Source organism: Sander vitreus, chromosome 2 (assembly GCF_031162955.1).
Source record: "Sander vitreus isolate 19-12246 chromosome 2, sanVit1, whole genome shotgun sequence".
Lineage (NCBI taxonomy): Eukaryota > Metazoa > Chordata > Actinopteri > Perciformes > Percidae > Sander > Sander vitreus.
Genome location: NC_135856.1, coordinates 11,019,817 through 11,046,511, shown reverse-complemented (window position 1 = coordinate 11,046,511; position 26,695 = coordinate 11,019,817). Strand labels below are relative to the sequence as shown.

At 41.4% G+C, this 26,695-nt stretch overlaps 1 protein-coding gene across 3 annotated transcripts; it reads left to right on the top strand.

Annotated features, from left to right (window-relative positions):
* Positions 1–131: 131 nt before the first annotated feature.
* ldb1b (LIM-domain binding 1b) lies at positions 132–23,031 on the top strand. 3 transcript variants are annotated; one of them, XM_078277035.1, is made up of 11 exons: positions 132–337; positions 13,323–13,425; positions 16,494–16,538; positions 17,123–17,198; positions 17,284–17,386; positions 17,546–17,718; positions 18,272–18,394; positions 18,514–18,597; positions 19,711–19,834; positions 19,930–20,075; positions 20,717–23,031. In XM_078277035.1, the coding sequence occupies exons 1-11, from the start codon at positions 310–312 to the stop codon at positions 20,945–20,947; spliced, it is 1,236 nt and encodes a 411-aa protein (XP_078133161.1). In that variant the 5' UTR covers positions 132–309; the 3' UTR covers positions 20,948–23,031. The 3 variants fall into 3 exon arrangements, with proteins under 3 accessions (XP_078133161.1, XP_078133151.1, XP_078133168.1); XM_078277025.1 differs by lacking the exon at positions 132–337 and adding an exon at positions 7,406–7,514; XM_078277042.1 differs by lacking the exon at positions 132–337 and adding an exon at positions 10,461–10,872.
* Positions 23,032–26,695: the final 3,664 nt, after the last annotated feature.

Below are 26,695 nucleotides of genomic sequence, written 5' to 3'. Positions count from 1 at the left end.
CCGATCCTTTGTGCTCTTTTTTTAACCTCTTCTTCCCCTCTTTCTCTCTTTGCCTCCCTCGTCGTCACTCTCTCCTCCCTCCCTCCCTCTCTCCTCCCTCCCTCCCTCCCTCTGCTCCCTGGTGGTGTGTGTGTGTGTGTGTCTGTGTGTATGTGAACAGTGGGGATAACAGACGCTCATGTGAGCAGCCTCAGTGGCGGCAGCAGTGACTGGTGAGAAAGAGGAGAGAGTAGAAGAGAGAGGAAGAGAGCGGGGATAACAGAACCACCACCGTCATTCTGATCGGATTCACACCAGACATGTGAGAAGATGTCCGTGGGCGGCTGTGCATGTCCTGGTAAGTAGCTGCCGTGGTGATGGTTGCCGTTAACAACAGCGCTGCTGCTGCTGTTGCCAGCAGCTGACTTTTTTCAGGTCGTTGTTGTTGTTATATTTTGGTTGGTGAGTACAGCCGCTGCCGTGGCGTGACAGGGGCAGAGAAGGCAGGGAGAGAGGGGCCCTGGGGCTCTGTTTGCAAAGGCTCATGGGAGGTCACCCTCTGTGATGGCTGAGAGGATGGAGAGCAAAGAAAATACTAGAATAGATGGATCAAAATGTAGTCTGTTTCATTGTCACTTTTTTCTCTTCAGTCTGACAACAAAGTGATTTTTACTGTTGTTTAGTTTGGAGATTAAGGAGAAAAAGATCTTTGTTGGCAGCTGTTGCTATGGCACCACTAATGCTATACTTCTTCTCTTCCTCTGCCAGTTTGTTTTTGTTCTTGTTGCTTCTGCTGCTGCGAGCGATGATTTCTGACTGATGGCCCGGGTTAACAACAGAGCTTTTTTAAAGTCGGCACAGATGTTACACTCACTTATCCACAGTGTAAAAGAAACTGACTGGCCTCTCGTGCCGAGATATCATACGAGATAAAAAAAAAGAAGGATCAAAGTGTGACAAGGGCAAAGGTCACTGGCTTGGATCAAAGGCTTGCATGATTGATTCTGCACCTCATCCCTACACAAGCTAATACTGAATGTTTGTTTCACAGCTCACACAGGAGTATATCATTTTAGGGTACATAAAGAGTGTGATGTGGACAATACAGTCAGATACTTCTTATTCAGATTGAGCAGCAGTTTTTTTTGTCATTGACATGAAAATGCAGCATCACCACATTTGTTTGCCTGGTAATCAGTTTCAGCATTCCTAAAGATGTAACTCCTACACTTATTATTGTATAATGGCCTTGTTTGTTTCCATCCTCTTTTGCCCACAAGTCCTTCTCTTTCTTCTTGAGTTCATGGCAGGTCACTGAGTGCATTCGTGAGAGGTAGAAGGGCAGAGATGTACTGACCTTGTCTCACATGTTACAATCACTCGCATCACCATTTGTTTATTGCTGCTGCTTTCGATCACATCCACTTCCCCTCGTGTCTCTGTCCTCTCTAGACCCATTGAGAATTAGAACAGACAACCCGGTTTCATTTCAGGCCTAATTTAAAAGTAAATCGACAACATAACAAAACTCTGCAGTCAGAGTTGTGCTTGTCACTATTTTTAATAAAATTGGTTAAAGTTGAGTAACAGCCTCTGGGCTTCTGGGAGCTGAGCCACCGAGAGCCACCTGCAGGGAGTAATATCCATCATATTAGACCACCATATTGAGAGGTGTGTGACTTGTTCGCCATATGTGAAGGCTGAGGAACTCCCTACAGTCCCCAAACTGTTGTGTTTAGGTGTCTAGTGCCTGACAGCAAACAGATAATTCTTCTCATTTTATTAGCTTTAACCAGACAGAGGAGGAAAGAAAAAGAGGAATCAAGGTCTAGGAATAAACCCTGTGCTGCTGAGCCTGGAGCAATATATTAAGTGTAAGCGATTTATGTTGCACTCCTGATAGGATGTGTAGGACATAAAATATAATCCTATAGCTGAAAATGTATTGTAATGTATATATAGATGTGTTTAGAACCTACTGCCACATAATATACATCAGCAGATGTGTGTGTGTGTGTGTGTGTGTGTGTGTGTGTGTGTGTGTGTGTGTGTGTGTGTGTGTGTGTGTGGGGGGGGGCTGTAGACCTCCTCTCTCCTGGCTACCAGGCCACAGTGGCCGCTGTGGTCAACCCTCAAACAGCCGGGATGTGGATACAGAAATTTAGCCAACCACACATCCAGTATCAGATTCCCCTGTTTTTCAGTCTCGACTTTAATCATTAGAAAGATGGAAACTCTAACTGGTTCCATGTATTGCGGTTTGGAAACTCTTTTGCTGACAGATTATTTCAAAGGCGGAAAGTTTAGAAAAGCTAATTAAGAGACAATGCCAACTCATCCTGGCCTCTAGAGTTGTATGTACATAGATGAATGGATGATGGAACAACACATAATTAAAGAAGAAGGATGTAGAAATGTGGACAAAGCGAGAGAGAGAGAGAGAGAGAGAGATATTGGCACTATGATCAAACCAGACAGATTAGGTATCAGCAAGGACAAACTCTCTAGACACACCAGATGACAATTTGTCTTGAACACACAATGGCATAGGGAAATGTAGTGTACTAGTGTTAAATGTGTCTGCATGCACACAGGAGTTTGTGTGTGTGTGTGTACGCTTGTGTTTTTAATCTCTGCGCAGCACCCCGTGCTATGAAGGCAAACGCTGCCACCTCAGCCGTTAAACAAGCCTGCACAGCAGAGGCGGGAGCGTTTGTTTAGAACCGGGCCTTAGCTATCTTGCGGTTAGATTGCATACTTAATCAACGTGGTCATGGAAATTTCCAAAATGACGTTATGACCGCACTCTTGTGCACTCTACTTTTGCTCTCATATTGTTCTCTCTGGTGTTCCCCTTTCTTTTCGCCTCAGTTTCTCCACTTTAGGGATTCTCCCTTTTTCAGTTTTTCTCCACATTTATTTTCAACTTACAGGAAAAAGGAGCATAGAGTTGCTTCTCCAATCTTATTTGATGCCATGGAAATTAACTATAACTTTAAAAAGGCAACACAAGTAATGTGTGAACTTTTTCATGTGTGTGTGGTGCATAAAACTATGCCTATACAACATGATGTAACTAAAAATCAACGTAAACACTCCCTCTGAATATGGAACAATCACTTCATTCACTCATGTCAACTTTAAATGAACCCCAAGCTTGACCCTATACAGTGATGCTGCTTAATTTTCACACTTAAGCCAAGTTATCCCGCTCAACTTTCTTTATACATTTTAAACACCTAGAGAGGGTTGAGAGATGCTAGGTGATGATAGAAAATATAATATATGACAAAACTACAAAGTACTACTCTCTGTAGTTGTTCCTCTTCTCTTTCCCTCCTTGTTTACATTCCAGAGCCGTGTTTAACACTGAAGGATCCTCCCCCTTCTTGTGTGGGCTCAGAGTGTGCGTGTGCGTGTGTACACACGCAGCATGTGCCCCAACATGTGGGTGACATAAACAGTAAAGCAGTGTGGAGATGTGCTCCGAGCTGCGATACATTCAGGAACAGAAGTTACAATACAGTATGCTCTCTACGGAGGTTTTGTGATTTGTGGTCAATCGGACTCAACCCAAACCCATTACCCCCCTTCAACCCCAACTCCTTCACTTCTATTCTATCCCCCCCCCGCACACTGTTTCACAAAGAAGTGTGTGTATATACCTTCATCCTTCCTTCCCCTTTCCCTCCTCCCCTCACCAACTCTTTCTCTTTGACTCCCCTGATTGCTAGCGTATGTTGCCTGGCTGGCTGGCTAGATGAGGGGATGGGAGGGGAGGGGTGGGGGGTAAGGAGGGAGGAGAAGGGGAGAGAGAGTGAGGGAGGAGAGAAGGGGGAAGGGACTGTGCCCTCTCATGCAGAGAGTCACATGGTGTCCCTGATTGGAGGAAAATGAGTAAAGACTGCATCCCGGCTGAAATGGCAACAGACAAAAAAGCACAAAGGCTGAGCTGTTTAGAAACGGGTTGCACAACAAGAGAGCCTGAATAGGAGGAGGGTGTGACGGAGGGAAGGAGAAAGGGAGTGAGCAGATACTGAGGAGAGATGTGGATTAAGAGAGAGGTAGAGGAAGATGAGGAGGGAGGGTGGCAAGAAAGAGAAAACGGGAGAGAAGAGAGGTGATGGAGGGGGGGGGGTTAGTGATGGGCAGGCAGAGCGCAGAAGAGCCAAGAAAAGAGAGGCAAGTGGGAGATGAGCACCAAAGGAGCGCAGGAGTGGGTGGGAGGGAGAGAGGGTGAGACAGAGTGAGAGAGAGAGAGATCAGACTGTGTTTCTATGTTTTCTGCAAGGCTGAGCGGTGACGTGATTGGCTGGGGGTAGACCTGACTCTGAGATCAGAGACAGACAAAATGGCTCCCAGAGAACAGAGAACGCAGCATCAGGGCACTGTCATCTCCCTTCACACAGCTGTCAGCTGACACCAGCCGCCGCTACACACATCTGAAAGACACACACACACACACACACACACACACACACACACACACACACACACAACTCTTAAAGGCTAAGCCACCTGCGAAATGCCAGTGCAAGGGGAAAAACTGAAGATGATGGCCAATAATGCAGATGATTAAGTTGCTATAATATGTACATGTAATTTTTTTAGTACATACTTTTTTTATGAAACACAGATGATATACATTATTGACAAACTGGCACACAACAGAGCCTTCTTTCTGATTTAATCCCTTCACCCATTGGCCTGTACTGACATGTGACACGCTCGCTGCTGAAGTTCCCTTGTTGCAGTGTGTCTGTGTTCTCCTGCCAGAGAAAATCCTGAGTAGGGAATTCACCCAGTTAGTGAGAACATACTGTAGGGCAGCATGAAAACAAACACACTGGCTCACTGTGGCCACAAGAGGGCGCTGCCGTCAAAGGACAGCCTCTGATTGTAGGTCAGTTCTAATTTCTTCCCCCTATGATGATGCATGGTTAAGTCCTGACTGTAAATCAAATGGAGAATGATCACAACAGCATAATTTGCATACAGTTTCACTTATAAAGCTCATTTGCATAACAACTTTGATTATTGTTCTTTTATGTAAAGTTGTTGTGCTTTTATTTGCTCTTGCAAAGGAGCTGCATCAATAACAATTTTCTGTCGGACAGATAAGATAAGTAGTGGTGTGCGCCCAGATAGCTCAGTTGGTAGAGCGGCCGTACATATATAGAGGTTTAGTCCTCGACGCAGCGGTGCGGTTCGACTCCGACCTCGGCCCTTTGCTGCATGTCATTCCCCTCTCTCTCCCCTTTCGTGACTTCATCTGTCCTGTCAAATAAAGGCCTAAAATGGCCAAAAAATAATCAAAAAGAAGATAAGCAGTGGTGGAAGATGTATTCTGATCTTTTACTCAAGTTAAAGAAGCTATACAAAAATGCCAAAATACTCAGTACTAAAGTACTCATTATGCAACAAAAACAATGCCCCTATCAGTGTTTTATTTATTATATTTTTTTATTATTATTAACCAGGGGTGGGCAATAAGAAAATCCTCCATGATGGTATGTGTAATGATATTGAAGTCAGTGGTAAATTTTCTGCAAATTGAGTGTTTATGGATAAAATAACCACATGGAAATGTCTGTTTAGCGAGTCCAGAGAATGAAATACATGACAAATGAAGATAATTTTATTACATTAATGCAAAAATGATATAAAAATCAAATATTGCCATTGTAGGTATCATTTTTAATTATGATGGCCATTTTGATAATAGTAATTACAAAACAAGTCAAGCAAGCTGGGAGAGCGATGTTTAGAGCAAACATAATAATCCTAATCAAAGCTTGCAGACTGAGGTTACCTGTAGACATCGGTGCTGGTTGACCAGCTGATTCTCCTTATGTAAGAGCCCGGTATGGGGTTCCCATAATCTCGACCAAATTGAAAGATTGCTTTAAAAAATATTTTAAGTTTATTGCACAAGAACAGAAACACAGAGAAAAGGATTAGTTAAACAATACTATAGGATTAATCCAAGCACTTTTTTTTTTATTATTCAACACGAAGAACATAGGAGTTAACCAAGCTTAAGTTAATTTATTTTGCTTTCTTTAGTTTGTGAGATATCTATCTATCTATCTATCTATATTCCCCATGATAAAGAGTACAGGAAACATCTAGGGGAGGAAGTAAACGTATCTTTATCAGCTATAGCTGTTACTATCTCACTAGTAGCTTCAACTGGATTTGGCTCTCTTGCTTTGACTGTTTGGTTTGGTTTTAAGATGCTCTCCAAATTATACATTTCTATGGCATAAATCATATGTTAAAACAAATGTCAACGAGTTAGATCCTGTCTTGAATATTTTTGACTTGACTAAGTATGTAGTTACAAAGTTACTAAGTATATAGTTACCAATTATTCATGTGTAAGTAGCATTTTTGTGTTATGTTGTAGGCCGAGGTGAAGATTATCACAATTACATTATATATTGTAGTGTTTAATTTGTAACAGTGAATCCTATTTCTGTCATATGTTTTGTATGTAAAATCTGAAACAGTAAAAGATGTCAGATAAATGTAGTTGAGTATGAAAGTACAATATTGCCTTTTGAAATGTAGTGGAGTAGGAGAGTAAATGATAGCCCAACATGTAAGTAAAGTGAGGTACCACTGCAGATAAGTGTCAGTGATTCTGACTCAACAGACTCTTTGATCTAAAGCTGGCCAATGTTCTCTGTTAGTGCTTATTCCTTCCCAAAAAAAAGTGGCAGCTTGTCCTTTGGATCTTTTATCAGAGCTGAATCAGACAGATAGATCTCTGTCTCTCCATCTGATCCAATAAGATAGTAAAGAAGCCTGAGCTGCCAAGTGTATAAAGTCTGGCAGACAGCGGCCACTGAAAAGAGCCCCGGAGAGATTTAACTATAGCTTCCATATAAAGGAATGGGACTATCTGTGCTATAGATGCGTTTACAGTATGTCTGACTTTATAATTATGAAGTGGTAAAAATTCTATAGCTTTGGCATTGGACTCAGGGAAAAAAATATAGTGTAATCTATGAAAACTGTTGTTTTGTTTTTATTCCTGTTTTGGGGGGGGGGACTATGAACTGATGTAACTCTCATTAAAGGTTAACTATCATCTTTAAGCTGGGATCAGTTTAGTAAGGGCTGTTACTACACTCCACTACACTCTACCAACAGGAGACTGTCTCCAGATCAGCGTTTAAGTCTGTGTTGAAGGGAGGACGACTGGTTGTTATCAGAACTCTGGCAGATGTGTGTTCTGTTCAGTTTCCTGTTGACTAGTGAGTGGAAGTGGCAGTGGCTGCACACATTTGCAAATACACAGGGGGCATGTGCATGAGAGCGCGCGCACACACACACACACACACAGTAGGCATACCCCCCCGCCCCCCCCTTGTGCCCCTGAGCCTGACAGTCTGGACATGGAAGATATCAGAAAAAGGGAGAGGCATGAAAACAGAAACCAAGTCTTTGAGTTAGATCAGTATATAGTTGTGAAAGTGCATTTTTGGGTGACAAAATGGCAATGTCAGAACAGCTTGAAACTGAAGGAGGTAAGTCTCTCTTTCTGACCTTTTCCTTGTCTTTCTCATAGCTGATTCAGCGACAAAAAACCCTAAGGTCAAACCAAGCAAAACGGCCAAAATAAGAAGATGTCTTATTGTTTTTCTTGATATATATTTTGGTTTCTTGATGTTAAGAGAAATGCTGAACAAGTTTGGCCCCTTTCTCTTTTTTTTGTGTGACTTTGACAAAGGCGAATTAAACAAGTTGCACTTGTAGGTTTAAGTGTAAGCTCAGTGAAAACATCACACTGGGCACTTCAGGGAGTTAATTCAGCCACCATACGCTCTAGCTTTAATCACTTATTGTACATGGATTTATGGCTTTAGGTGTGAATGTGTGACTGCAAGTTGGGAAGGCTAGCTTGTGAAGTGAAGGTTAGGCAGCTGTGTGTGTGTGTGTGTGTGTGTGTGTGTGTGTGTGTGTGTGTGTGTGTGTGTGTGTGTGTATGTGTGTGTGTGTGTGTGTGTGTGTGTGAATGACTTGCTGGTTGGGGTGCTAGTTGAAGATAAGGCCTGCCCTATGCCTGAGAGCGAAAGAGACGGTGTGTGTAAGCCCTTCAAGCCTTTATCCTGACACACCTCCCACCCCCACCTCTTCTCCATCACCACACCACACACACATGCAGTGAGGATTAACCCCGCCATGTACCATTTCAATGGGCAAGCATTGGAGACACACACACACACACACACACACACACACACACACACAGGATTAACCCTTGTGTGTCCATTTTCATGGATGGTTCTTAGCTTCGCTCCGGTTGTGACAGCATTGACTGCTTGTGTTGCCATGGCTACAGGGGCCAGTCAACGTAAGATAGGCAAATCCACATAAGTCACCCACAACACACACTCTAAGCTACTACTGACTACACCTCCCCCTGGTACTACACACAAAGATGCTGCCAAAAGACTGACAGCAGGCTCGTGAGCTGTGAAGAGCTTGTGTCACAAGCTTACCATGGTCAAACCAATATACATAAACTCAGCCCAAGCATCTATGTTGCTGGTCTGTTAAGAGACAGGCCTTAGAGCAGCTTATCCTCTCTACATGTCTGGTTTCTGGGAGACACTGCACTTCACCATATTCAAGATTTCTTCCAGCACGAGAGTCTGCAAGCCTTCAATTTGAAAGGGAGTTATGTGCCAAGATCGCATATTCAGACAGAAAAGATCTGCAAATATGTCAGAATAGAGTGACACCCTCTGTTGTGAGAAAGCAGAAAGGTAAACATACAATGAAAAATCATTATTCCTGGCTTTACTGTCTCAGAAAGGTCAGAATATCAGAGACGATCAAGAAAATGGCTTGATTACGAGGCCCATATTTTAACAGCAGAGGAGTATGTCACTGGACTTAGGACAGATATAGGAGTGACATAATAGGGGTGGAATGGATGTTTGACTGATGGACTAAATGATAACATGGATGATAAATCAAATCATTGTCATTCCATTGACCATATTAACGTTAAAACAGCTAAAGTATTTACTTTAATTGATTACTATTATGTTTATCTTCATTTTGGTAATTCTTGCAATACTGCATTATTAGTGTCTTTCTTCTCTTCTTAGCTTTTATAAATATTGGAGATTGGAGACCACTTTAGCAATAAAGTATGTGAAAAAAATCCAATATATTATGTCTACAATATCTAAATGTGTCAGATACCTTGTGGAACTGATCCTTGAAATTCACCCTGCAAACTAAAATTAATCTGAGCACTCATCTATAAAATATTTTTTTTAAAAGATGTTCCAGTTCACACTTCTCCACACAATCAGCATGGAGTACTAAATCAGAATAAAACTTACATAGTAAACATACATATACACTCTTTATCTGTGGGTCACATTATTTAAAATTGTTCTCTGGAAAATAATTCAACTTCAACCAAAATAATGTTAAATAGTGTTGTAATAATATTACCTATCAGCACCAGTATTCAGTTTCCATAGAGCGGCTCCCAAGAGCAGCTTAATTTGTGAATAAATCATTAATGAAACATTGTGTTTTCACTCTCTGTGTACATGGATAGTGTATAAATCAGAACTACATTGGTGCTAGTGGTTGCAACGTCCCTAAATAATTGAGGCAGGGGAAAAACACTTCCGTGTTTGAAAGGAAAGATTTTTTTCAACCTTGATATGGGATCACTTGTCAAAAATATCCCAGTCATCCTATAGGGTGTAACAAATTAGCAAATATTATGACATACACTTGCATAAAGATATGAAAAACCACTGACCTAACACTACTTGTTCGTTTTATACCCCAACCATAGCCATATGCATGAGTCCTCGCTGGCTGTGATCTAAATATCTGATTATAATTTGATGCGATTTAAGCAGATTTAGAGGTCTATGGGATTCTCCTTTTGGCTTAGTGCTTCCTGTGTGTGTGTGTGTGTGTGTGTGTGTGTGTGTGTGTGTGTGTGTGTGTGTGTGTGTGTGAGAGAGAGAGAGAGAGAGAGGTTCCCAATGGTAGTGGATTTACTGGTCTACCTTGGAGACAGTTCAGTTTGCAAACTCAAAGACACAATTATTGGAAACAACCCAAGTCTGTTATAGGTACATGAAAGTTAATTTATTAGATCTCAATCTACTTTTGACTGATCAGATTGCTGCAGCGGCTGTGCATGCATCACCCTACATGGACCCATAGTGCATATGACCGTGGTCTTGGCTGTCACTGTCTCAGTTCAGTTGTTTGCAGCAAGCTGATGTGCACTAATTAGGCAAACATGAAAACCACTTTGTAGTCAGCATGATGTTTATTTCCACACGCACTTCCACTCGACTGCATTAGGCCAATTCTCATCAGTGTCAGTTACAAGGAAGGAATTGGATGTAGAGAGGAGGAAGGAAGAAAAAAAAAATGCTTACCAGACAACCTTCATGTGCAGTTGTGCATTAGTGGGGGGAGGAGGAGAAGGGGGATAGGGTGGCTGGCGGTGCTGGGCAGAGGATTGAGGAGCAAATGCATTGCGGAGGGAGAGGAGGAGGAGGGCCTACAGCTATTGTTCATGTCCTCCCGTGAACAAAGGGCTCATCTGGGTCCGTATGTAAACCCACAGCAGGCTTCAGCCCACTGACAAGGCCTCATGCGGGACAAAACATAACCGACTGACTCCCGCAATTTAGGCCTTATTCCGTTTCAGTCTCACGGTTTGAGGAGGATTTTTTTTTTCATTGATCCTACTCAGAGGGACGTATTGTGTTGGTACGTTGCGTCCAGCCAACCGCCGTCCAGCGGGCCTATCCGTTTTTACGCACGGAGCGTACACACGGTCTATCATCACGGATCTGTAAACATCAATTTTCTGATTGGACTTCTTTGCAGGTAAAGGGTCGCATTACCCAAACACACTCTTTGACTGCAATGTCTAGCTGATGTAGCGATTGAATGTGGTTTACGAGCTGCCGTGGTTGTAATGTGTAGTCTTATCTCGGTGCTTTCTCGTTAAAAAGGAATTTAACGCTAAGGCGTTAGCAAGACGGCTAACACCAGCCAACTGGTTACTAACTGTTTTCTGGCTTGCTAACGTTAGCTAGCCGTGCAGGCCTATACGGATGATTTGTTACAGTCAACGTTTTGGTGGTTGAAGATGTCGTGGTTATCGGTCGTGTTTGGTCTATATTTACATGGCTGTGCATGGCTTGTTAAAATGAGTGCTGGTTAATAAGAAAAAGAGAGAATTACAGATACATTAACGGTTACGTGTTAGCATTAGGCGCTTGCTGCTTCTAATTGCCTTTGTAAGCAGACAACTCCACGTCAAGTGCGTTTCGACTGTTAAAGTTATGATCTACATAGATGTTGAAAAGGGCACTTGAAGTACGGCTTAATAAAAAGCGTCAGATTTCGCAAAAAGTTTGCTAACGTAGGTTAATCGTTCAGTATAACAGCTATCGTTGGATAGGCTACTTCTATGCTTGTCCCTCCAGCAAGAGGCAGTCTGGAGTGGCAGGGGTCCCAAACCACTACAGGTTACTTTTATTTAGAGGAGACTTGTAATGCTGAATGGATTTTTGTGTTTTTAACAATGTTTTTAACATCCATGTTACTCAACAGTGGAGCTGAGATTTGTTCGTATGAGGCCACTGACCATCACTTCAAGCCAGGAAGATAATATGTGCATCTATAATATGTATATGGTGTAATGCGTCTACTTACTTGTAAGGGAAATAGGAACATGATTCCCAGTGGAGGAAGTGGAGTCCAGCTGATGTGATTGTGACTGCCTGTCATTAACCGCTAACAGGAGAGGAGATGAGCTAATGGAGCTCTCAACAACTAATGGACACATAACCATTGATTATTTATTTATTTATTTATCAAACCCATTTGTTTTCCTCTGTTGGTGCATCCAGCCCATAGCATAGCAGTGCTTGCTCACACAGTAAACAACTTGTTGTTACACAAAGTGAAGGTAGGGTTTCAAAATGGATGGGCAATGTATGGCCCTTTTCTCCCATGTAGAAGGGGAAAATGTTGTTTTGAATATCTGTGATCTTCTTCATAGAAAACTTAATAATTTACCTCTCATCTATAAGAACTATGGTATATATGTAGCTACTGTTTTGCATACAGTAGAAACACAGTAGAATAGAAACCAGTAGAGATGTAACTTCTCCCCATAAGAGAAGTTGGGTTTGGATTGGATACCAACATGATTTAGGAACACCAACCTGTGTGTCAGTGTGGCCCCTAAGGTCTGTGTTGTGCTGTGCTGTTTGTCCATCTCACTACGGTCTGTATGTAAAGTCATCAACCAAAATACAGAAAACAAGAGTCCTCCTTTTATACTTCATCTCACAGAGGAGAGGTTGTTTTACTTTTTTGTCTTACCATATACTAGAAGTACATATATCACATCACTGTGCTTTTAAAATCAGATTTCCCTGCTTGAAAACATCCTATTAATACAATTAAAGCACATCTCTTCCTGTCTGTGGCTCTACGTATACCTCATACACATAAACCATGTGTACACACACACACACACACACACACACACACAGAGAGTGTCAGGGATACACTTAATATGCAGAGACAAGATACAGAGACATTAATGAGGTGGGGCTTCACCATGGTGACCAAAGAGGTCGTGACCGAGCGGCCGGCACGCCTGGATGTCCTTTATAGGAGAGCTGGGCAATTAGAGTAGAACTGTGGGTGTGGGGTCAATATTGGTCTGTTTGTGTTTAGTATTATATAGTTATTAATGGAGAGCACCAGTTTCTGTAGAAGTGTAGCAGGAGTGCATTGTTTACAAGAGGCTCTCTCATCATGTTGTTTTGTGTCGCTACGAAACAAGATTGGTGTATTGGGGATGACCTGTGAATGAGTGCAACCAACTGAAACTGGGCCATACTGGCCTGTTCAGGCTACATGTGCATTCACCCTCACACGATACAGTGGTTCTTTGTAAGTGTCACTCCAAAAGTGAATAACTATATTAGAAGTACCACTGTAATTCCCAAGGGTGTAGCAACTTCAGGTACCACCACCTTCTGTTCTCTCATTTATGTCCTTTCTTTTTCGGCTTATAATTTAGGCCCTTATTTACAACTGGGCCAACAACAACCTACTTGTGTGTTGAACAGTATCAATCTTTAAATTTGTGGATTTATAAATACAGCATGTATTACCAGATTTGACACATTCATTGTTTTATCTAATTTAGCTGTCACACCCTCAGGAGTTTTAATTGCCATTAGCTGTTTTATTGCCATTAAAAAAAAAGTTAAAATTAAACCAAACATTTATGTTTCTCACCTCTCTTTCAGGCTGTTCCTCCAAGTCATTCAAGCTGTACTCCCCCAAGGAGCCCCCCAACGGTAGCACTTTTCCCCCTTTCCACCCCGGCACCATGCTGGACAGAGACGTGGGGTGAGTTTTATGTCCGTGTTTCCTGTGTTTTATGTCTGCTCTGGGTGAGGAGTTCACAGTTCCAGCCTCGAAGAATCTTCGACAGGTGCTTGTATTATTGCATACAATGTTTACATAGCCTTGTAAATCCAGCCTCAATATCATGACTTTCATTTCCTCAACAATATGTTAGTCAGGAAAACATCCACTGGTAATCGATTTAGCTTGGCAGCTGGTAGTCTGGCCAGTCAGCAAACTGTAGAAAGTATATGGTGACGGCTACAACAAGCAGCGCTGTATTGTGAATTTGAGTTGCAGTGACTGGTTGTATTTATTCAGCAGATTCACAGACTTTCTGAACAAGCGCTCGAGACATTTAGATGTACATTCATTTTCAGAAGCTGTATATTTCTCAAGAAACTAGTTTCAGTGGATAGTTTTGGTTGTAATTTGATGTTTCCAGGACAACTGCAGTGTTTTACCGGTTAGACATCTGAGGTAAAATCAAGGTACAGCCCATGTAGTGTTGTTTGTCCAGTCAGGTGCACCGACCGGACACTCATACTTCACTTTGACAGCATACCGTCACTTTCCAGGATCGTGTGCTAAATTTGATTTTAGTGTAGCATAGAGTATACAGCACATGCTGGTATAACTAAAATTGTTCCGATACCAGTATCGGAAATTTTCTCCAGTACTGCCTTAAATGCTGGGATCTGTGAGTATACGAGTCTATGAACAGCTCCGATGCCGTGTAATTTAGCCCCGAATAAACTACTTTAAAGTAGTTTATTTGTTATTTTCCGTTATGATTGACTGTTAAACTAGATAATAAAAAGTTATATGGCATTCATTCTCTGTATGTATTTGCTCATGTTTTACAAAGGGTTTAACACTCCTGGGTTTAATGGTGATATTTTAGCAAGAGAGGGCGCCTGTCAACCTCCTGTCATTTGTTGAAAGGTTGATCCAATGGCCCGTATGTTTAAGTGTTAGAGGTGTGACGAGATCTCGTCCCACAAGATCTCGTGATATTAAAACGATATCAGTACACAAGTGCAGAATTACGTCGGTACTATCGAGGACCAATTGACTCTAAATCAATCTGTGCCAAATTTCGGTACCTGAGAATGCGTAAGAGAGCGTCTCTGTCCCCTCTGCTTGTTTCACAGAAAGCGGGGTTCAGCTCCGACACACACACGCACACACACGCACGGGAGGTGCGGTGCGGTGCAGACGGAGCGAAGGTTACGTTGCCTCTGCCAAGTCGCAATGAAACACGGCAATGCCGGTAAAGCGGACACAAGTGTGGTTACAGTTTTCAAAACTTCACGCAAGACAGCGTTTGTTGCAGTATAATATAATGGCAAGATCGTCGTGCAGTTAATGTTACACTTCTGAGACAGACAGGCAACTTTATTTATATAGCACCTTTCAGGAACAAGGCAATTTAAAGTGCATAAAACACTAAAGAGCAATTAAAAACGGTCATGAAAATAAAACGGGCTAAAAAAGAACAAGATACAAATACAAGAATAAAAGTCACACTGCAGTGTAAGGCCAGCTACACTGGATGCGTGGTGTTTCAGTTGCGTAGCGGCTGCGTGGCATTTTCTATGTCTTTGCACACCAGAAACGTGTCTGACACGGCGCTGCTGCTGCTGCTAGCCTTGTCTGTACACATGTTCAAACAGTAGTATACTTCATGTTAAACATAAATATATACTGATTTGATTACAGCAAAGACAACATTGGCAGTATTGACGGCAAAATAGGCCACAGAATATTTTGTTCTGTGTTGACAGGTGCAATATTTGAATTATTATTATTATTTTTATTTTTTTTATTTTTTTAAATTACATTTATATCTGCATTTATGTCAAAACCTAGAGACTTTCAAACATCAAAATGTCATTTATTAACACGCTTGCGTGTCACGTGAAAAATAGGCGTTGGTCCTATTTCTAGCATGCACGTGTTTTCGGCGCGGCTGAGACGCTCGCGCCACGCATCCAGTGTGTAGCCGGCCTAAGAAATAATTTTTGGATTACCGGGCTGTAGGCAGGGGTTTGGGAGGAGTAAGTAACTGAAGAGGTTAGTTATACAAGAGAGAAGCCATTTGAGTTTGTGGCAAAACCTTTTACACTGCTCATTTTTCATTTTGTGACTTTCGATTGAATAAAAGACAATTTTTTCCAGTCATATTTCATCATTTAAGTTTTCTTTAAAATAGTGTTTAAATCTTGTCTCGTTCTCATGACCTGAGTGTCTCGTCACACCCCTATTAAGTAGAGATGGTCCGATACCATTTTTTGCTTTCCGATACCTGAACTTGCGTATCGGCCGATACCGAGTACCGATCTGATACCAGTGTGTCATGTATTTTATTATGTTTTAAGAACTGTATACTACTATCCCTGTATGGATGTGATATTATTTCTATCTTTGTTGTTGGTCTGGCTCAGGTTAAACTCTTTGTGAAAGATGAATGCCACAGAACTTTCTTTTATTATGCAATTTGACAGTCAGTTATAACGGAAAAAGAACATAAATAAACTACTTTAACGTAGATTTTCTTTAGGGCTTTATTACGTGGTATTGGATCGGTGCATTAACTCCAGTACCTACCGATACCAGCGTTTTAGGCAGTATCGGAGCCGATACTGGTATCGGTATCGGAACATCTCTACTATTAAGTGTAGTGTAATTTTAGCCACCCACTATCCAAGCAAATGCCTGTTGAGTTACAATGACTAGGGGAAATTGTGGACCAGCTGTGCTAATGTTTATTGCTAAAATTGATTTGTCTTGACTTGTGTTGCTTAGTAAGGTTAGAGGGTATACCTCTGCAGGATTGTGTGCTGTGCGTCAAAGCTTGTCTTGCAGTAAGTAAGTCTGCTACAGTTGGTGAATGTGTTTGTGTGTGTGTGTATCTGAGAAGTGTTATTATTTACTGTCTCCTTGTATCATCCAATTCTTGCCATGTTTGGCTTGGGTCCCAGAGTCGTAAAGACAGACAAGCTCCTGGAGCAGGGGCATATTAGCACTATAGCTAAATGTAATAATCTCTCTGTCTCTTGTTTCTGCAGTCCCACCCCAATGTATCCTCCCACATACCTGGAGCCCGGGATAGGGTAAGACTGCATTGTTTCCCCATATCTCCAGCTCGTATGAAAAGGGCAATAATAACACAAGTAAAGATTAGTTCTTAGGAAGTTGTGCTCTTATCTCACTTTTAAAATAGATTTTGTATTTAGTCTGTGACGAGGCTAAACTAGGTGGTGTAACAGCCCTAAAAGTAGGCCTGCACGATTCGGGGAAAAATATGACTCACAATTTTTTTTTAGAGGCTTCATTGAAGAGAAGGGAGAGCATTGCAGCGCTTGGGAGCTCTTTAAAACCTTTTTTTATACAGTCCATGTTTAAAACTCACAGAAGAAAGTAGTAGCGTTTGTGATGCAGTCGGCTGGTCAAATTAAATGAGAATCGAAGTCATTAAAAAAAAAAATCTAAGTTATTTAAAAATTAAATCGAGATCGCGATTTTATAACAATCGTGCAGGCCTACCTAAAAGTATGGAGGCCGCAAGAGCTTTAACATTGCTGCGATCATTAAAGCTAAAAGTGAACAAAACAAATCGTACGAATACCACAAGCTAAATGTTCTCCACCCCTGTCCTGCTTTTCTTTTCTCCTCCTGTTTTTCTATGATGGACCAGGAGGCACACACCATATGGCAACCAGGCAGACTACAGAATATTTGAACTCAACAAACGGCTACAGAACTGGACAGAGGTTCGTAGGCACACACGTGCAACACTCAAAAGCAATCCAATCAGTTAGTTGGTAACTGATTAATTTTCTCCTCCGCGCCCTGTAGGAGTGTGATAACCTGTGGTGGGATGCATTTACTACAGAGTTCTTTGAAGATGATGCCATGTTGACCATTACCTTCTGTCTGGAGGATGGACCCAAACGTTACAGTAAGAAACAAAGCCGCTGGAACATACTGCCTCTCTGTTTCATACATACATATCCCGTCCCTTTAACCCAAAGTCCTACAGTCAGAAATGGATTGCATACTATAACTTGCCAATTTCCTCCTGTCTCATGCCCTTTGTGTTTTCTCTCCTCCTCTGAAGCAATTGGTCGGACGTTGATTCCAAGGTACTTCCGGAGTATATTTGAGGGCGGTGCCACTGAGCTCTACTATGTGCTGAAACATCCCAAGGAGTCCTTCCACAATAACTTTGTCTCCCTTGACTGTGATCAGTGCACCATGGTCACTCAGAATGGAAAGCCCATGTTCACACAGGTGTGTGTGTGTGTGTGTGTGTGTGTGTGTGTGTATGCATCTCTTGCTATTATTGTGTCCACCCCTTGTTTAAATAAATGTATGGCTATTTCTGTCATTAATACGGCTTAGGAAACAAACTTTGCATTACACAGATATTACTGAATAGAAATGACTGGTACATTTTTATACGAAATAGAGACTTTTTAGCTTGTGACTCCTAAACAAAAGCAATGCACACACTTGTACAAAAACAGTGCAAACATTTGAAAAAATGTGTTAAAAGCTGCTTTAGGTTTAGTCTGAATGGTTGTTAACTTTAGCTCCTTACCATATGGATGCATACCTCCCTTGAAGGGTCATTGTGGAGTAAAGCCTAAGTCTAAGCCTCCTTGCAAGGTGGCTGCAAGCAACTTAATAGTTTGGAAGCCTTTCTCAAGCGATGATGTGATCACCACACAACCCTAGTGTTAAAAATGTAATGTTTGCTTTACATCTGTGGGCAGCGGTGCAGCTTTTACCCATCTCTGCATAGATTACTGTGTACTGACCTGTGTCCTCTGAACTGCTGTAGGTGTGTGTAGAAGGCCGCTTGTACCTGGAGTTCATGTTTGACGACATGATGAGGATAAAGACGTGGCATTTCAGCATCAGACAACACCGTGAACTTATCCCCCGCAGTATACTGGCAATGCACGTGAGTGGATACAGAGGGGAGTGGGAATGGCCACACATAGTTTACTGATGTATATATGTGTGTGTGTGTGTGTGTGTGTGTGTGTCAGCTTTGTAATCTGTCCCCTGTTGATTCCTCAGGCCCAGGACCCACAGATGCTGGACCAGCTGTCCAAAAACATAACAAGATGTGGCCTCTCGAACTCCACCCTTAACTACCTCCGAGTAAGTGATGCACACACACAACATTTTACCTTTTAAAATGATGCTGGTCTTGAATGTTTTTTCTCTTCATTGTGTCTTAATTATGGTCCGGTCATAATGTAACGGGAGCTTTTTAAGAAAACAAAAACTTCCAAATTATCGCTGCCCCTGAAAGCTTATTAAATGTTAATTTCACAGCACAAATGTAACTGTTGAGAATGGCAATATGTTCCCTCTAAAGCAAGTTTCAAGTTGGTCTGATTTCTTTATGATGCTTAGGGCTGCACAATATATCGTTTTTTTTTTTTTTTTTTAACCGTTCCCACAATATCACAAAAGGCTGCGACATATCGCGAAAGACACTTTCACATTTTTTGAGTTAGCTGAAAAAGAATATCAGTTTAAAACTACACTTTAAAATGTAACTGTCACTTTTTTATTGGTGCCTTTTATGTTCAATTTAATGTTCAACTTGTTCAATAAAATATATTTTAGAATTCAACAAGCAATTTGCTTTATTTTAGCAGAATATTTAAAGCAGCAGAACGGCAGAAATAAGTACACTTTAATATCTTTATCACAAGTAATGTCGTTATTACGATATTCAACAACGTTATCGCATATTTTCCTCATATCGTGCAGCCCTAATGATGCTCCAGTACATCCAAATCTTGGGCTTCTTTTGGTGAGGCACTAAAGATAGATGTGTAGATCGTTTTTTGACCAGTGCTGGCACTTTATAGCAATGTTTTAATGATTGGGTGGATCTTGTGTTTTACCAACATACACAGAAGGCTGCACAGGTTGGACAGGAACTGCAGGTCTAGTGTTCTTGTTTACAGATGCTGTGATAGTCAGAACCTCATGCCTGCAAATGTAAAAGTGGTGCATGGCATTGTTGAAATTGGTCTCACTTGAGTCATGTTTATGTTTACGGTTATATTTTTTGCTTCCAGTATTTTATGATCAGATTTTCTAATCTGAGAATTTAAGTCCAAAGATGAGGTCATTTCATCTTGAACACGAGCTGATAATGATGATGCTTGATCAATTGAAGCATCTCTAATGATCCTAAAACATCTTAAAACACTGTGTAATCTCTAACCTGTTGCCTCTCTTTGTTCCCTGCTCCAGCTGTGTGTGATTCTGGAGCCCATGCAGGAGCTGATGTCCAGACACAAGACATACAGCCTCAGCCCCAGAGACTGCCTCAAGACCTGCCTCTTCCAGAAATGGCAGAGGATGGTGGCACCACCAGGTAGGTAAACAACATGCACAGATAAAGCCACACACAACCACATAAACCCATAGGAAATGTATCTGTAACTCTCTTGCTTCATCCCTTCTCTGTAGCTGAGCCATCAAGACAGGCGCCAAACAAACGGCGGAAGCGTAAGATGTCGGGTGGCAGCACCATCAGTGGAGGAGGAACTAATAACAACAACAACAACAAAAAGAAGAGCCCTGGCAGTGGCTTCCCTCTGACCAGCCAAGTTCCAGTGAGTACATCACTGCTGTCTAGTGTCGGCACTCGGCTATTACACCTCCGACGGAAACATTACCACCATGATTGATTAAGGGACGTTCACATGTCACAATGCCAACGACAGTCCCTAGAACAAGTATTCCCCTCAGGACATTTACACATATACATACACACACACATATATGACACACAATCATTATAAATGAATCATCAGCCAGTTATTTTAAAAAGTGAGACAAGTTGAATGGAGAGGAAGGTGTGACGTGATTTAGAGATAAATATACCTGCCTGTTAAAAAAAACTCATGACATCTGGGCTATTTTTTGACAGAAGGCGTGTGGGAGATGATGAGATTAAGTGGAAGAAAGTTACATGGTCTAATGAGCCCAGATGAAGCGTGTTGGCTGTGATATTAAATGCTATGTTTGGTGTAAGCCAAGTAAATTTGCAACAGCAGAAACACTGCAACATGGCTACACCAACAGACTTCATGGTGGGGACGGGCTTGAGAAAGTAGCTGTACAGGCAAAGGATAAATTTATTCTTGTACACAAGAAGGGATCAGTTTACTTTGCTCTCTATGACAGGACTGCTGTTACACCCTCCACTGAAACAATATATTGATTGCTCCGCTTCCGTTTTGCATTTCTGCAGGATGTGATGGTGGTGGGAGAGCCCACGCTGATGGGAGGGGAGTTTGGTGACGAAGACGAGCGTCTGATCACAAGGCTGGAGAACACGCAGTTCGACGCGGCCAATGGCATTGACGACGAGGACAGCTTCAACAACTCTCCGGCGCTGGGCTCCAACTCGCCCTGGAACAACAAGGCACCCTCCAGCCAGGAGAGCAAGAGCGACAACCCCACCTCACAGGCATCGCAGTAGAGCCCAGAGCCCCGCAGCCTCAACACAAACCCCTCTCTGCCACTCCTCAGACCCCCTCCCCCAACCCCCCCCACCCCCCCCCCACCCCGACAGCCACGAGTGCAACAGCCCATCGCCTGATCAACAACCCAGACATCCCTGTAGAGCTCAGATTCATCACACGCAGTAGGCCCAAAGGGGGCTCAGCATATCTCAGACAATGTCACTGCGCCATTGTTAGGACTTTCTCATATTTAGGCACTGGGTCCCACCTCTGTCTCCCGTTTCGTCATCTCCCACTCAAAATTTCCCATCTCACTAATTTTCTGTTTAAACAGCGACTGGGTAGATGCGACAATGGAGGCGCAGGGATTTAAACCAGGGGAGAACTGTGCACACTAAACTGTCCATACAGACCTTCACATGTAGGCAGGGGCGGGATGGAGGGGATGGTGTCAGCGGGGCTTTGAGATGGTGGCGAGTTGCTTAGGGACCACTTGTCCACCCGTCCTCTAAACATGGCTCTCAATTCTGGTTTGCTCTGTTGACATCAAGTCAATCGTATTGTTTGTTAATAGAGTATATGTGTGTGTGTGTGTGTGTGTGTGTGTGTGTGTGTGTGCGCGCGCGGGTGTGAAATGTGTGAGGAGAGAAAAGAGGCCGCCTGAGGTTATTTGTGGCTTTGCTGAAGCAGACAGACCAGAATTTAGAATCCGACTATAAAACCATTGAAATTCACACACTGGTAGGAGAGCTGAAATGTGGCACTAGGGAAACATCACACTCACTCACTCACTCTCACACACACACACACACACACACACACACACACACACACACACACACACACACACACACACACAAATAAACATAATTATTGAAGGATTTTGAGTCCCCTAGTGCCAGAGCAATCTCTGATTAGACTACAATGGATGCAGTCTTTCTAACAGAGAGCATTTACAACACACACACATGCATATACACACAATTACACATTTTAAGAGTTTTTATACAGTATATATTTCCCTAGAATGTTTTTTAATTTGTATTAAACGCCTTCATTTCAATTGTTACTTTTTTATTTTCTACCAATACTGAAAAGCTACAGACCAAGGAGCAACACAGGACTTTTATCCCTCCCCCCCCTCTAAAATATATTGTTTTTATCTTTTATGTTTATAAAAGAGAAATAATTTAGTGTGGATGTTTTTGTTTTGTCTTTTCGTTCCTTTTTTGGAGATTTAAATTTTTGTGTATTTGTGCTTGTATATTTAAGGTAGTAGCAAAGTTCTGTCTGACTGTAATAAAATGTATTCTTACTTAGATTTACCTAAAGCCATCCCGATCTAATGTAAAGAAACAAAAATAGGAAAAAGGAGAAAAAACACTCATGAACCCGTCCCCTCTACCCTCCCCCAACCCCCAACCCTCCCCTGCTATTTCCTCCTCCCTCTTTTTTAAAACTTGTGTAAATTAAATTACAAAACCCCCGGGGGTACAATGGCACCACGGAATGATGATGATTTTACTGATTTCTTTTGTATTTATTTTGGAAATTTTAGAAATTCACATGTATTTCATTTATACAGGAAGTGATTTTTCAGTTAACATTTATCACAATTCTGTGTACTGCAACTTTGAACTTGATGTCAAGTGAATGTGCTCAATGAATTTTAGTTAACCGGTGAATTTCATATTTCATCACTGACTAAAACTGATTTTTTTTTCTTTTTTTTATTAGTTTTTGTTCAAATTGCCTTCATTTGTGCAGTGTCTTTCATAACCAACAGAATGATACCATCAATCACCCAAACATCTTCTAAAGCCAGCTTAACATTAAGTTCAGTCGTCATATTGGGTAGCAAAGCTGTCTGTAAAGTCTGATTTAAAAAAAAACAGCTGAAGCTCTATTTTATACATTTTTCCATTTTGTTACAGTTGATTCCAGCAGCAGATATGATTGAGTTTGAATGGTGACTTGTACCTTCTCCAATCCCTGTAGAAAAAAAATCATTGTTTGATATATATTTTTTGATTTGGTTAGTTTCTGCCCTTGATAATTAATGTATGGTACCAATAAAAAAAGATACATTTTCACTTTAAAAGATTGTTTTTGTAATTATTGCAACAAAGCTCGTAAATGTGTAACGTGTTTGCTTCAACAACAATGGATCCTACAAACCCCACGATGCATTTTGTGTTTGGTATTTGCCCATGTCTTTCACACTCCACACCCAATTACTTGTTCAGACCTCAGAGATCCAGAGCTACAGAAAACAAAGCTGAATAGAACCAGTCTTGTATAAAGTACTTGAAAGCAATACTTGAGTAAAAGTACAAGTATCTTACCAGAAAATGACTGGTAGAAGTTAAAGTGCCCTTTTAGAAAATTACTTGAGTAAAAGTCTTAAAGTATCTGATATTTACTTAACTTAAGTATCAAAAGTAATTTTCTGATATTAAATGTACTTAGGTAAAAGTAGAAAAAAAAACTTTAAGAACTTTATGGCCAAAAGTGTGTAACGTTATCTTCATCCCCACTGTTGTCGGGGTGGTCGTCGTTTGTTACCTGCAACAGGTACTTCCATGACACTATCAGTCCGTACGCTTCCTCCTCTTCTTCTTAAGTTTTGGCCTATGTTTTTGCCGCTTGGCAACAAACAGGCATTAGGTCACCAACTGGAATGGAGGGTGCATTATCTTGGCAATTTAGGAGCAATGATTCGCCAAACCTGCTTTTTTACAGTGTAACAAATTTTCAGATTTTATTTTGTAGTAACGAGTAACTAAGATGCTTAGCGGAAATGTAGTGGAGTAAAAGTATACATTTTATTTAGGAAATGTAGTGGAGTAAAAGTAAAAGTTTCCGGAAATATAAATAACGAAGTAAAGTACAGATACGTGAAAATTCTACTTAAGTACAGTAACGAAGTATTTGTACTTTGTTACATTACAACACTGAATAGAACTCCTTTGTTATGAGTAAACTGACCTTCAAATTGTGATCAGAATGAGAGAGGAAGGTGTACAGTAAAGCTTTATGCGCTTTTCTTCCCAACTCCCCTTTTTTTTTTTTAACCGGACATCAGTCTTCTTCCTCTCACCTTGAAACAAACCCCTCCTCTGTGTAGTCGCATCCCTCTGCAGTCTGACTGTCGTAACCTCGTCTGTGAAGTTCAGCTCAGATCAACAGGCTTCAGGCTGTGCTGCTGGGTATCCCGGAAGCTGCTGGGTATCCCTGTGTGCTCCTCAAATCTTGTCCTGAAGGCACAGAGGCCTGCTGGTATCATTTTGTCTGACAGGGTAGTTCATTGCTTTCACCTGTTGATCCAGGTCTACATTAGTCCTTGAATAGAAAGCTTGAATGAAAACAACAGGCAGGATGGACGAGCCCCCAGGGAACAGATGGCAGACTAGTGCTCCAAGGTCTTGTCTGTGAAACAGATTCACTCAAAATGGCTGGTCTTCGCTTTCTACTTTTAACACTATGTCTGAAATAAAACAAGCCTCTTCCTGTTATGAAAACTTCTTGATGTGACGCCATTGCAACCAACATTATGTCATTGTGATGCAGCAAGGTGTGGCCTGGCGTGTGAGCTGATGAATGGCGAAGACTTTTTTGTGTGATGCTTTACTGTCTCTGCTTTGTTTCTGTAACAACCAGGAAAGTGCACAGGCTGTGGTTGGTAAGGTTAGTCCAGGTGAGAGTCTAAATCAATGATGGCAAATGTCCTTCACTGTCCTGTCTGTATCAAAAGCCTTTTATTTCCCAAAGTTAAAACAGTCAAAGTATTTGAGATGTGTGTGTTTGTGTCCCTCTACTATTTACAGAGGTCAGTTCAGAAGAATGAGTAGCAAAGGGGCCACAGACTCTTAAATACCGGGTCTCTATGTCAAAGCCCTGCGGTACATCCACTTCCTTCCACACCAATCTGCCTCACACATACATCCACCCACCTGCCAACTATCACACTTTCTCTTCAGGCATTTATTCCACTCCCCGTGTCACACTGTACCTGCGGAGCTTTAAAGGCTGTAAGTGAAGCCTCCAGCCGGCTGAAACACTGAGGGTCTCCTGGGGTTAAAGTAAAGCTGTAACAACCCCATGAGAACTCTTACCTCCATGGAAGAGCAGACGGTCTTTGTCCTCACTCTAGCTGTCGTGCCACCTGACACTGCCATGCTCTTTTTGGGGGGATTTTTCAGCCATATTTGTGAGTCAAAAAAGGCAAAGAAAGAGAGTATAGGTTTAAAAAAAAAAAATAATAATAATAAAAAAAGGAGCAGCATGCACTTCAAATATTTCATTGATCCAGGTCATGTTGCTTTCTTTGCATTTGCAGGACTTTCTTGTTGTCCTTCCATTGCTCTTTTTTTCTGCATACATTTTCTTCCTCAGTAATTCTTCTAGCTCTAATTTAAACTGCTCACTTGTCAGATCAACAGAAGCTTTTGAACATACTAATAACAGAAGTCGATGTGGTCACAATAACCTCAATCTGCTGTTGATTCAATAATAAAAGGTCCTATTATGGGTGTCCTTTGACACTTTAAATATAATAACTTCATATTGTATATGTCCAAAAAAGTCATACATAGACATGGACAACATACAAAAGTCCATGTATCCAAAGCTACATCATAATGTAGCATACATCTAATGAAACAATGTCTGTCAGAGGTCACCATATCAGACATGGTGTTCTCCAAAGTCATTTTGATATCGCCACATTGCTCATCCTCTGTCCTCCTTAAATCTGAACAGTTTCTTTACAAAATAAAACACTGACTAAAAAACCACAAGCAAACTTTCAAAATACAGAAAAGTTAAAAAAAATAATGTGAATGTTAAGTGTGTGTGTTCATATGTTCAGACAGTTGATGTCTAACTTTGTCTACCTGCCTTTCTGTCTGTCAGTTAATGTTCTCTTTCACCTCTCAACTGATGTTCTTCTCTTCTACCTCTGTCATTATATTCAGATTTTCCTTCTTCTCTCTTGCCTCATCTCCTTCTCTGTCTAATGACGCGGTAAAAGAAGAGCTTGTCTCATTTAGTCCGGAAATTGAGGCGCTCCGTGTAGTCTTTACCAGAAATATTGGACCCTTGATGGTAAAGTTAATTTACCAAAGAACTCATGAGGTAAAAACATGGAAGCATCAACTGTTGCTTTAAATTGTCAGACAAAACCAGTGTGAAATGTATTATCTGTTATTATCTAGGTGCAGATAAATGGGTCTACCAGAGAAGGTTAGACTCTTTTTTTCTCATTCATTAATGTTGACAAATGTGAATCAACAATCTGCTCTAGTAAAAGCAGTAATTTTGCATCTTAATCTGTGGTTGACCAGGAAGCATTCATGTAAACATGCCAGAATAATTACATTGAGTTCAGTTTTCATACTTTAAATAAATCTCCGTAATGTTGTCATGAAGGGGGGAATTACCTATAGAGACCAACCCCGTTTTTTTTGTACCAGGCTGTAAACATGTTTATTTCTGATGAGAAATTGGGATTTTTTTTTAAACATGGGGGTCAATTGGGCTTGACCAGGATTGACTCCCCTCAAGTGGCCATTCGAGGAACTGCAGTTCAGCCCCGGAGCTGCCGCACATCATTTTCAGCATCTTAATTACTGCTACTGATAATGTACCTGACACAAGCTAGCTTTAGCCTTAATATAGTATCATTAGAGTCACTTAACTTTACGTTATCTTAAAAGAAGGAGTAACGTTACCTCTTGTTATATTAAATTCCACACCTCCATAAC